At 33.9% G+C, this 13671-nt stretch overlaps 1 protein-coding gene across 1 annotated transcript in view; it reads right to left on the bottom strand.

The window, feature by feature from the left end:
• Positions 1-1761: 1761 nt before the first annotated feature.
• Positions 1762-13671, bottom strand: part of LOC127718146 (uncharacterized) — a 99835-nt gene continuing 87925 nt past the window's right edge. Inside the window, exons 10-13 of the mRNA XM_052224099.1 lie at positions 11404-11472; positions 8906-9135; positions 6856-7083; positions 1762-2852 (exon numbers count right to left, since the gene is read on the bottom strand). Of these exons, the coding sequence (XP_052080059.1) occupies positions 2643-2852; positions 6856-7083; positions 8906-9135; positions 11404-11472 (737 nt within the window). The 3' untranslated portion in view covers positions 1762-2642. The remainder of the gene's footprint in view (positions 2853-6855; positions 7084-8905; positions 9136-11403; positions 11473-13671) is intronic.

Here is a 13671-nt window from a genome sequence, read left to right as displayed (position 1 = left end):
AATTTTTGCAGTTTAAAGTTTCTCTCTAACTATTATAATTTTCAAGATAATAGGCAAAAATTAAAAAAAAAATGGTAAAATTTGTCATTTAAGCATACCTGCCAACTTTTGAAAGTTCCCCATGGGGGTTTTAGTGCGCGACAACAATTCCGTGAAACATATTTTGCGCGTGCTGTTTAGTGGTCTAGAAAAAGTGTCATATTTGTACGACGAGCTTACAAGCCATTTTCTTAAGTTTATTAGCATGATTCTAGTTATTATCAATATATCAGTAGAAAAGATGAATCTGTAGTTAGAAGACCAGGATTTATTTTCTTGTGTTAGGATATTAAATGATTGTTGACATTTAAAATTTAAAATTATGCACAAAGAAGGACTTTTATCAGGTTTGGAACAACACCCCAAATTAGGGGTAACCCCTCAATGTAATGACATTAAAAACCAATTTTAAGTACAAATGAGCACATATCTATATTATTTGAAGAAACTTTTCCTAAAGAATTATACATCTATCTGGTATTATACATGTATGGTCAAAACATATCCAAGAATTTTGAAATGTTCCTGGATTTTTATTTACTTTATTATTAAAAATAATTGGACCCCTCATGTAGAAAAGACTTTAAAGTTGTTCCAAATATAATGAATTTTCCCACTTTTAAGTTAAAAAATCTAAATTTTTCTTTTTTACAACAGTAAAATGACTCCTTGTCTTAATGTCTTGGGGACAGTCCCTCATTTAAGGGATATACCCCTCATTTGGGGGTTTGTTCCAAACCTTTTTGTTTGGTCCTTGTGAAAAATGAAGTACAAAATGTATAGTACATTGTACTTTAAATGATTTGCCCCATTTGGTAATTTAATTGAATACAAAAATGAGATATGTTACAGGAAGTGTAATGTCAATAAATTAGTGAATAAACTACTATTTATTATCTTTATGGTAGTAATGCATCATTAAATTTTGTCAATCAGCCATGCTTTTATTCTTAAGCTGTTTAAGAACCTCCTTGCAGATGAAAATTAACCTTCCATGTTCACAATTTTTTTATTCTTCACAGAGGAATAGAACACAAGTTCAAAATCTAGCATGTTAGAATAATCTTAAGAGAAATTTTTTGATTGGCTTATTAATTTGATCATGAGACACAGAATTTGATTGGCTGATCACGATTGTCTTCCTTTGGGAACAGTTCAAATTCGGGAACAATCATATTTTTCATGTAAATTTTCACAAAATCGTGTTTTAGTGGTTTTTTCACGATCATGATCGTGCAATCGTGACAAAGGGTTAAAATTGTGTAGTACACGCCTAAATCTTGAAAGTTGGCAGGTATGTTTAAGGGCAATAACTCCTATAAGAAGTCATCTGACAGTTTTGATATATATGAACAATTGGTAGAGCTCAACATTCTGAACATTTTTCCTTCAGTCAGATTTGCTCTATTTATAACGGTTTTCAAAATAATAGACAAAACTTGCATTTTACCCATATGCTCGATATTTTAGCAATGTCCGCCATCTTGGTTGGCAGGCGGGGTCATCATACAAATTTTTTAATTTAGATACCCGAATGATGATTGTGGCCAAGTTTGGTTAAATTTAGCCCAGTAGTTTCAGAGGAGAAGATTTTTGTAAAAGTTAACGACGACGACGATGGACGCCAAGTGATGAGAAAAGCTCACTTAAACAGTCATATTGATTTGACGAATCAAAACATTCTTAGCTGGAAAAACAGACGTGAGACAGCACATAACTCACTTTAAAATTCAAATTCAAAAGTTTAATCTTGAAGAATAAAGATAATCTATAATAGCATAACAATATCACAATATGGTTTAACATAACCTCTAAGAATGGATTCATAAATAATGTAGGTGACACTGATCAACCAATCACAGATGCAAAGTACACAATCTTGTTAACTGATTAAAAAATTTTTTTTTAAATGAACATACTAACCTAGTTTAATTTTTACCAAATTAAAAAAATTTCAATTTTGAAGTTTCTTTTGCAACAGTTCATCCTGCCTGTGTTTGTACAGCAGTCACAATTTCAGTACTATCATTTTTTTATCATACACATTTCTAATGGTTGCTAAATGTAGATAAAAATGGCATTTTTTTTTATAATCTCACATTTTGTTGATCAATGCACTGGAAATTCTAGGTACGAAATTAAATGCAGTTCATACAGCAAAACCGTTGATACAGGTTTGTTTTATGTTGCGACTTCCGGTATGAACTTGACAGTTTGAAATAAAAGATCACGGCTTTCTAGTCCTAAAAAATCACCAAAATCGTGTGAAGAAATGTCAGGACCCCTGACTTGAATGATAGATTAAAATTTATTACAATATTTTTTTGTTTCTGTTCTAGTCTGAAAATAGTTTCTGCTTTGTGGCTGAACTATGGTTTAGTATGTTTTTCTTAACTAATCCAACATTTTTTATGAAAGTTTAAATTTTTTTTGAAGTTATTTTAAAGTCTTTACAAAAAGACAATGCATGAAACCCCAAAGCAAAAACGGAGGTGTTTAAAACACCATCCTTATAAAAATACAACCATATTCTCACAAGGACAAAATTCTCTATACAACAGTTTACATTGGCGAACATAAAATGCATAAGGCTGAAGACATCTTTACGATTTCATGTGTTTTCTGTGAAGTGCTCTCCATCTGTTTCTCAAATCTTCACTAGTTCTCTCTTTGGAAAAAGTTAACGATCCTAAAATAGTTTTCCAGTTATATCCATGCTGCTTCACACCACGTAATAATCTATGATCTTCACACCTTGAAAAGGGTTTCCGTCTCCCTGTTATTTGGATAGATCTTATTTTACCAGATTTTTTCTGTAAAGAAATATATAAAAGAACTTATCAAATTAATGTTTGTTTTTGATAAACATATACAAATTTGTTTTCCTCTCATTCTAAATATTCATACAAGTGGGTCTGTATGGGGGTCCTTCATTTCTGTATTCTTTAATTTTTTAGGCCATTTCTCTCTATTCTCAGGGCTCACGCTAGCAGGCGACTGGGGTGACAAAGTCGCTTTCCTGTCCGTCACTTCGCTTTGCCCGACCGTCAAAAGCAATATCTAGTCGCCCTGTAGTTCACGATACTCGCTTTCAGTCGCTTTCGTCATCGGCAATATTCAACATTTACCAAGTCGATGAAACAGCAATTTTTCATTTGAAAGTAAAGAAATTCAAAGACATAAATGATTAAGGTTAAAGCATTGATTTTTAAGTTGGTTGCATGTTATTTTCATAAAGATAATGTTTTTATCACTTCAAGTACTTGTTAAATATACGTCCTTGCTCAGAGCGTACATCAAATCATTTTAACTTTCGGCAAAATAAGCTTGTTACTTCATTAGAAAGTGATGAAATTTGCCTGAAGTAAATTGGTTATCCTTATATTGCATTAAAAACGCCACATTCCCTTCCAAATACGTGTCAAACATCGTTTATTTTTGTAAATTTTTCTTCGTCCGCCATTTAAATTTTTGGGCAAATTATTGTTCAACTACGGATCGGAGTCGGGATTTCATCAGAAACGGACCAGCTATGACCGAAATCCGGACTCTTGCGATAATGACTACGGACGCATGAATGGCACAGCTGACAGAAGAAAATTCATCCCAAAAGGAAAAATTACGCATTCCACAAGCATTAACATTCTTTTGGTTAGATCTTCTTGATTAATGTATATATTTCCATGTATATGCATTGTTTCAATTTATAAATTAAAGTTGCTCAACTCTGGGACTATTACACTAATATAATTATATTATGTCCAAGCCATACCTGCCAACCTCTGAAACCTTCAAAGAGGGAGATCTCCCCCTCAGCTATATATGACAGCTGAGGGGGAGATTTTGCACGAACGACATTTTCAAGTGAAATATATGACCTGTTTATTTATTCATCTACAAAACACATATAAGAGTTAATAGTTAAACATTATTTCATATCCTGTGTTGGTTGTCTTCTTTCATCATTTTTGACATGAGTGTCCCATCAGGCCAGAAAATCACAATGATATGTCTCTGTTTCAAGTGATATATCACTTTGAACCTAAAGGTGCATTGTATGTACGCACATTCACATTCAAATAGCTACTACTGGAAGTGTTTAACGACCTTGACTGGCTGTTCAGCCCTCGCACGGTCGGCTCGGTGCCCGAAGGCGTATTGGTGAGCGTTTAAATATTTTTGCAGTCTGACAGGAACAGTTGGAATTCGCCATTTTGGTAGGCCGCCATCTTGGATTTGATGAGTTGTTTTGTTTTTGTTTGTTGACTATTTTGTTGTTTACTTCACAACGGCTGCTTTCAGGGCCAGGTTGGTCAGCTTGGCAGCCAGCTAACCACGATGATGGAGTACTGGTCAATGAGTCTCGCACATAGTAATAACGATGACAGGAAGCATTATCCGGACCAAAGTCGTGAGACAGTGAAATGGTGGTCCATCATCTAACACCTAGGATACAGCCCTCGGACGTCACTCGGCATACCACTCCCCCATCCATAATGGGTTTTGGAGTGTATGTTGACGCGGGAATTAGCCCTACGCTGATTATAGCCTAACGTAGTCTGTACAGCGTTGGATTGGTTTCTGTCATCGAAAGTAGTAAGTCGTTGATCCATCTAACAGTAAACCCTCATCGAAGATAGCGGGTAAAGGATAGCTGACCCAGCACGTCCGTTCAGTTGTAATGACTGAGACGTGACTGTGAGTAATGATTCAAATAGCATTAGTTCAATACATTCCTTATAAATTTCAATTAAAACATTGAATAGAAGTATAGATCTCTTAAAAGATTTTCAAAATATAATTATTTTTTAGTCCTAAGGCATTTAAAATCACTAAATTACCATCCTTATTATGATTCTTTGTTCAATTTGTATTTAATTTATATTCTTTTATCAATTCACATTATTTTAAAGAGGGTAACTTAAAATATGATTAAACAGGGGAAGTAACCCGAAATTTCTTGGAAGTGTTTTCAAATACACAAAGCTTGAGGTAAAAGTCGTTAATGATCGTGAATTAGTATTATGTTTGACACCCCAGCTGTCAAGTGAAGCCATTTAATTTCACATGGTCTGTGATTTACAGGTAACAGCCAGGGGCGGATCCAGCCATTTATAAAGGGGGGGGGGGGGGGGGGGGGAGGGGGGGTTCCTAACCCAGGATAAAGGAGGGGGTGGGTCCAACTATATGTCCCCATTCAAATGCATTGATCGTAAAACAAAATGGGGGGTTCCAACCCTCGGAACCTCCCCCACACCCCCCTTGGATCCGCCACTGACAGCTACCCTCATCAGTGACACAAAAGGGTAATTAATGTTGACTGGTCATTCAAGGTTATAATATCCAAAAGCGGGAGATTCTGTACTCCCGTGCGGGAGCGGACTGGCAAGCGGGAGATTTCCGGAATTTCGCTACTGAGCGGGAAGTCTCCCGCTCAAAACGGGAGGGTTGGCAGGTATGGTCCAAGCTTAACTGTGTTAAATAAAACTGTTAAATTTAAATATCTTTTTAATGAGAAATACTTAATTTCATAAACATGATAACAGAGTAGTTTTTAATTGAATTTTAATTGATATAACAACTTCTTTTCCTTTTTGATATTAAAAAAATCTTTTTTATTATTGCCAGATATTTAATTGTTTTTTTCTGACAAGAGGACTAATATGATTGTGCAACTAGATATGATAAAATTCAACAACTTTGAATTTGAACTGTTACTTTAACTGTATACCCAGGTACAAATTGAACAATATAAAAAAAATAAGACACGTATGGCTCTTTGTATTATAGTAAAAACCAAACATTGTAGCGCCGCGAGCGAACGAGCACTTCTCTTTCAAATCTCACCACTTCTCCCTCTCAGTTTCAAAAAGAGAAGTCACTTCTCACTATGATTCTGAAGTAGTGTGAGCCCTGATTCTTGATTTTTTTTTGGCCTATTTTTCTCTATTCTAAAACCCCAGACCCTCATACACTACCTCTATAAAATATTAATATTTGCATATATATTTTAACAAATTCAACTGCAACCATGTGAGTTTGTTGCATTCCTAAATAAATTGTAGGAGATTTTGAATTCACAAATTTTGTTAAATGTAGGAAAATAGTCCATGTTTGGCTGTGGGAAATCAAGAAAAATTTAATCATTCAGATCTCAAAATAAAAGAAGGATTGCTCAATGATATAAGATATAAAACAAGAATGTGTCCATAATACACGGATGCCCCACTCACACTATCATTTTCTATGTTCAGTGGACCGTGAAATTGGGGTAAAAACTCTAATTTGGCATTAAAATTAGAAAGATCATATCATAGGGATCATGTGTACTAAGTTTCAAGTTGACTGGACTTCAACTTCATCAAAAACTACCTTGACCAAAAACTTGAACCTGAAGCGGGACAGACGGACGACTGGAAAAACGAACGGATGCACTGACCGAAAAACATAATGCCCCTCTACTATCTAGTTTAGTAGTTGCTACTTCAATGTAAAGGTGGGTCACTAGGTAGGTTTAACGTCCTTGACTACCATAAATAAGCCCCTCATAGACGGGGATACTAAGTTTGCAGGAATAACAAACAAATGAATGGGCAAGCAAATGGACATAAAAATCACAATATACAATTCAGTAAAGTGGAGTATAACATCTACTATTACTTGAAACATTCAGGGTGATTGTTTCCTTTCATACCTTGAATGATATTCAATTTTTAGTAATGTATGTTGTGACTCTCAAATCTCAGAGGGTTGCCAGTTAACTGTTGGACAAAGATAAACCTTGGGAGGAGATATGAAAACCAATTGAAAGTTTACCTCAATTCCTCTGTATTTGTCTTTTAGGTCAACCTGTGTTCTAGATTCATGAAATTCAAAATTTTGAAGAATCAATGCCCAACTCTTCCCAAAATTATTAACTCCATTCAATAAATTTTGAGTCTCCTCTTCAGTGAAAGAAACTCTTCTTCGTCTCTTTCCATGAAATACCTGTTTTATTTGACTTGGAATAGGAAGATCATCTCTCATTCTCTCAGGTGGGGTAAGCTTGAAAAGTAAAATTACATAGAATTATATATGGCTTTTTCAATTTCACAACTGTATCAACCCAAAATACCAATATACTGTAAACCAACTTATTTTCGCGGACATTTTATTTCACATTTGGCCCTTAATAGCCCAATTTGCAGCAATTTAATTTCGTGATTTTCAAATTTGTTTTATGTAGTTAAATAAGGAAAGATCCAAATTTTACATATTCACGACGATTTATATTCGCGTTATTTTTGTACTCAAGAAAGTCTTGAAAATAAATCGCTCACAAAAAAATTAAAATTAGTTGGTTTACAGTAATCCAAAGAGCTCGAGGGATTATATTGATTGATGGTTGATACAGTGTGTGATATTGAAAAAGCCATATGATTTACAATGTATTATATGCTTAATACAGATGTTTTTCTTTTGTGGTTTGATAAAGTCTGAAAGTTCATGGCTCAAGCTATTCCAGTAAGCAATTCCATCGTATCAATCTTTTGCAGTTGGGTCATCCATAAGTTTAAAGATCATCAAAGGATAGAAGTATTATCGCTTCTGTTTACATTTTGACATTTTGCAATATAAGGACTTTTATGGAAAGTCTAACAACCTGAGTTTTCGGAATGGGTTAAGAGTTATCGCTCTTTGGCTAGTATTGTCTTCCCATACTTTTTTAAGACCCTGAAAACCAATAACATAATTTTTATATTTCATAATTCTTACAAATTTCTAAGGAAAATGCAGCCACCCATATTTAGTTAATTTGAGTGCTCATATCCTCCCAACCAATAAATTTTGGAACAGCTCTTATGCAATTTCTAAGTGTATGCATGGTAACAAAACCAGGTCCTCCTTTCAAATTTATGATTTTTCTTACATAATTATGTAAAATTATAACTATCAAAGTATTTTCTAACAATTTAATTTTGAAGTTTTAATTGTTCCCAAAAAATGCACTGTGTACATGTTCATCTTTATGGTCCTTGGTGGATAGTTGTATTATTGGCAATCATACCAAGTCACAGATCTAGAGGTCTTGAAATCTGTCTGACCTTCTGACATGTCAAGCAAATTAAGACATGAATGAAAAGAGATGTTGGTTGTAGGTCAATGCGACAGCAACACAACAACAAAAATATCCAAATAACATCTAATTGTTTTGTCAGATAGGATTGAACAAGTGTTCTAACCATATACTGACATAACTGTCAATAATAATATTATTAGTCAAAGTTCAACCAGACCATTATACAGACTAGTTATTCTACATGGGTCTCAATATACAAATTTGGATCCAGACGTCTGGGTGTGGTTTGAAAACTAACCCCATTCATATATTGATTTTTGTTAAAAATGTCTACCCACACAGTGAAATTGTATTTCAGCAATATATTTGACATTGTGCAGAGTCATGTCTGAGCATACCTTAATATTGGAAGGGACCCCCTAAAGTACAGTCTTCACGCTTAACCACAGGCCCAGCAGCCTAGACTTGTAGAATTGCTTTTGGGCCTGTAAAAATCATCTCTAGACAGGCCAACGGAATCTAACTAAAATTTTCCAAAAATTTAGCTCCAGGCCTGTAGATTTAAAAGTTAATTGTGAAGACAGGAAATATATTGATTTTTTGTTAAAAATGTCTACCTTTAACATTAAATTGTACTTCAGTGATATATTTGACATTCTAAAAATATGACATATACCATAGTCATGTCTGAGCATATCTTTATATTGGAAGAGACCCCTTCCCCTTGCGAGTCGTTCTTACAGGACTATGACAAAATTTTTGACACACTCTCAGTGAATTTGGATGTTTATCTTTAACTACATATACCTCTCCATCATTGGAATCACTACTGAAGTCATAAACTTCCAGTCCTCTCTTCTGGTTCCCTGCTATTGGTAATACTGGTTTCCTCTTCACTTTGCTGGACATGTCAGGAGGTAAACTTTTGATGTACTGTCTCTCAAGCTGTCTGATACCACGATGACTTGGACAAGTAAAAGAACTGGTTTCTAAAACAATGTTGAATGTCCGACTGTTCAGTTTTACACCAATACACCCTAATAATGACATATGATTAAATATATCAAGTTGAGTCCATTAGGGCTATTTCTTTAAAATCAATGTTAGAGGGTAGATAGGATGTGAAGCTTATTTTTAAAAATGGGTATATGGAATATACACATAACTATTTGATGTAAGTCAAGGGCGTATCCAGGATTGTTGAAAGGGGGCGTTATTCCCCATAAATGAATTGATAAAACGATTATATACAATTTTTTTGAAAAAAAATGAGATTAAAAAAAAATCTGGTGATCAAAAGGGGGCACATGCCCTCTACACCCCTACCCCCTAGATCCTCAACTGTAAGCACAGTTACTAAATCAAGGTTAAAGTTGTTGGTAAAGTTAGAATTTTTATTCTAATGGAAAAGTCCCCCTATAATAAACAATTCAATATTGAAGCCTCATGTGTACAAGTTGAAAAAATATTTTAAACAGAGACAATTATTCTCATATTAAAACGAACATAATGTACTATGCTAAAGATTCAACTTGATTTGACCAAAACAAAAATTACTGCATTGTAAACTAACTGACCAAAGTGAGAACGGATCAATATACCCACAAACTGGCTACCATAATGCCCCTTACAACCTAATGCAAGTCATTATAAAATTTCACTGAAGGTTTACCAGCACCTTATCAATATACTGGTACCTTCTTTAGCAACAAAGGTAGATAATTTTATAGTGGCTTCAGTTGTTATAAATAATTTGTAAAGAATTGCATCAAGGTGTCATCCGCTCATAGCTTACTCGAGTTAAAACTAATTTTTTTTTTTTTTTTTTTTTTTCAGTAACAATTTAGCACACCCCCACCTGTTTCATGGCAATTGTCCCTTATTTGAAAAGGATTTAAAATTTATAATTTTCCCAATGCTTGGTAGCAACTGACAATTAACAGTATAATTATGACTGAAATTTATTGATTCTACTGGTATGTTATATCCTTAGAAATTACTTTTTGTGTGTGTTGTTATTGGGTTGCCATATCAATGACATATACCCCAAATCTATTCTAAATTCTGAAAGTTAGTTCAAGACAATTTTGGTCCTTTTATCCATCTTACAACTAAATATAACAATCAGTGATTGTTGGTGAAAATGGAAGTACAGGTAACCTTAAATATCTTTATAATTTCAGGAAACCTAGCCACTATAAGCCATTTTTACAGAAACCTTTTCGATACACAAAAATCTTTTATTTATCCGATTGCATAAATATATATCCTTTATTCTCTCTGGGTAAAAAGCACTTTTCAAAAGCCTCTTGAGAGCTATTCCTTTAAAATTGATGTGGATGGGAAGTTTTATGTTTGGACATCAAACGAGAAGGTCCGGTCTGATGAAAGATTTTTGACATTTTTTAAACACTTAAGGTTCTACTTCAGTCGATTCAATTTGGTTTTGTAAAAGATTTGAACTAATTTGGTCTTTAAAGACGTTCAAATTCAAGCTTAAATATGAAAAATGTATCAAATATGCCACAAAGCGTCACTTTTCAGATGGTTTTTGCCTAAAATAAAAGTGACCGCATTCGTGTTCAGTCTCAATCTTTATATATGTTATGTATTATCATCAAATACAACATATATTTAAATATTAAGACTGAACACAAGTGTGGCCACTTCCATTGAACACAAAAACCGTCTTAAAAATTAGCATAAATTCTAAAATTTTGAAGATTTTAGTAATTTTGCATGAATTGATGATGCTAGTACCTGATGCATGTCCATTGTATTGTCAAAAAAACAGGCCATATTTATGTAAAAAAAGTATTCTTCTTTCCAATAAATAGCTATGAGTTTTCATTTTTAACAATTTATTTAAATGCTATATTTTGGGGCCAAAAAGGGGTCTTACCTTTTACACCTTTACTTGAAGAAAGTACATTGGTTGTGGGATAGTTTTTGTTAAGGTCTCTTCCAATGATTTACACTAAGGTGAGTTCACGATTTCTGGACTCCTAATTTTCAAAACTGGTGAATGCAAAGATGCATCAAGATTATAAAATATTGTATCAACGGAGCTCATATATGACCATTTTGTAACAAGAGCTTAAAATAATCTAAATTTGATGTCAATTCCTTGCTCTCTATTTTGTCATGGGGACTGAAATAATAAATTATATAGCAAAATACTTTTGATTTTGATACTGTTAGACTACTCATGGCCAAAGATGGCTCCAAAAATCCTTAAGGAGAAACCCACTTCCGTTTCAATGGAAATGCTCATAGTGAAATACTAAAATACAAACTATAACTACCTGGACAACTCCTCTCTGGTGAATTTGTAGGTGAATAGGAAGAAAAACTGTTATCTGTGTATGATGATCCTGAAATAAAAACCAAGGTTGGTAACTTTCACTTCATAAAGTTCAGACAGTATCAGGTTAAGACATTATCAGGAATAAAAGAAACAACTGAATAAAGTAGCCAAACAAAAAAATGATTATGTAGTCATAAACTTAACTAGAGGCTCTAAAGAGCCTGTGTCGCTCACCTTGGTCTATGTGCATATTAAACAAAGGACACAGATGGATTCATGACAAAATTGTGTTTTGGTGATGGTGATGTGTTTCTAGATCTTACTTTACTGAACATTCTTGCTCCTTACTATTATCTCTATCTATAATGAATTTGGCCCAGTAGTTACAGTGGAAAATATTTTGTAAAAATTTACAAAAATTTACAAAATTTATGAAAATTGTAAAAAATTGACTATAAAGGGCAATTACTCCTTAAGGGGTCAATTGACAATTTTGGTCATGTTGACCTATTTGTATATCTAACTTTGCTGTACATTATTGCTGTTAACAGTTTATCTCTATCTATAATAATATTCAAGATAATAACCAAAAGCTGCAAAATTTTCTTAAAATTACCAATTCAGGGGCAGCAATCCAACAACGTGTTGCCTGATTGGTCTGAAAATTTCAGGGCAGATAGATCTTGACATAATGAACAATTTTATCCTCATCAGATTTGCTCTAAATGCTTTGGTTTCAGAGATATGAGCCAAAAACTGCATTTTACCCTATGTACTATTTTTTAGCCATATCGGCCATCTTGGTTTGTGGGCGGGGTCATCGGACACATTTTTTAAACTTAATCCCCTAATGATGATTGTGGACAAGTTTGTTAAATTTGTCTTAGTAGTTTCAGAGGAGAAGATTTTTGTAAAAGATTACAAAAATTTACGAAAAATGGTTAAAAAATGACTATAAAGGGCAATAACTCCTTAAGGGGGTCAACTGACCATTTTGGTCATGTTGACTTATTTGTAGATCTTACTTTGCTGAACATTATTGCTGTTTACAGTTTATCTCTATCTATAATAATATTCAAGATAATAACCAAAAACGGCAAAATTTCCTTAAAATTACCAATTCAGGGGCAGCAACCCAACAACAGGTTGTCTGATTCATCTGAAAATTTCAGGGCAGATAGATCTTGACCTGATAAACAATTTTATCATGTCAGATTTGCTCTAAATGCTTTGGTTTCAGAGATATAAGCCAAAATCTACATTTTACCCCTATGTTCTATTTTTAGCCATGGCAGCCATCTAGGTTGGTTGGCCGGGTCACCGGACACATTTTTTAAACTAGATTACCCAATGATGATTGTGGCCAAGTTTGGTCAAATTTGGCCCGGTAGTTTCAGAGGAGAAGATTTTTGTAAAAGTTAACGACGACAGACGACGGACGCCAAGTGATGAGAAAGGCTCACTTGGCCCTTTGGGCCAGGTGAGCTAAAAATTGGAATTACAGCATGTCAGAATTTTGTCACTTTTAAAAACTTTTATATTTTTTAGACTGAAGCAACACACTTGGGTAAAATTGAAATCTGTAAGGTACTAGTTTGATTGACTGTAGGTGTTTTAGGCCACATTCAGTACTCTTGGCTATATATATAGTGGTGGTCAGTTTTTATTGGTGGAAGAACCCAGAGTGCCTGGAGAGAACCACCAACCTTCAGTAGGACAAGAGTGCACATGCTGAAATGTCTCGCCTGCTTTACTGATCATTGATTTTATGTTGATAGTCCTAAATATAAAGCTTTATTACAAGTATCACATAAACTTAACATGATCCAAGAAAATGAGGCCAAGGTCAGATTAACCAAACCAGAAAAACATGCACATCTTACAATCATTCCATACACAAAATATAGTTGACCTATTGCTTACAGTTTCTAAGAAACAAACTTAACCTGGAAAATTTAACATTGACCAATAAACCATGAAAATGAGGTCAAGGTCAGACGAACCATGCCAGACAGATATGTACACCTTACAATCAATCTATGCATCAAATATAGTTGACCTATTGCTAATAGTATCTAAGAAACAAACTTAACCATGAAAATTTAACATTGACCAATGAACCATGAAAATGAGGTCAAGGTCATATGAAACCTGCCAGACAGACATATACACCCTACAATCATTCCATACACCAAATATAGTTGACCTATTGCTTATAGTTTAAGATAAACTGTTATCACAGAGATATGTCTCGCCTTTTTGTACT

Source organism: Mytilus californianus, unplaced genomic scaffold (genome assembly GCF_021869535.1).
Source record: "Mytilus californianus isolate M0D057914Y unplaced genomic scaffold, xbMytCali1.0.p SCAF_10, whole genome shotgun sequence".
NCBI classification, from domain to species: Eukaryota; Metazoa; Mollusca; class Bivalvia; order Mytilida; family Mytilidae; genus Mytilus; species Mytilus californianus.
This window is presented reverse-complemented; position numbering and strand designations above follow the sequence as displayed.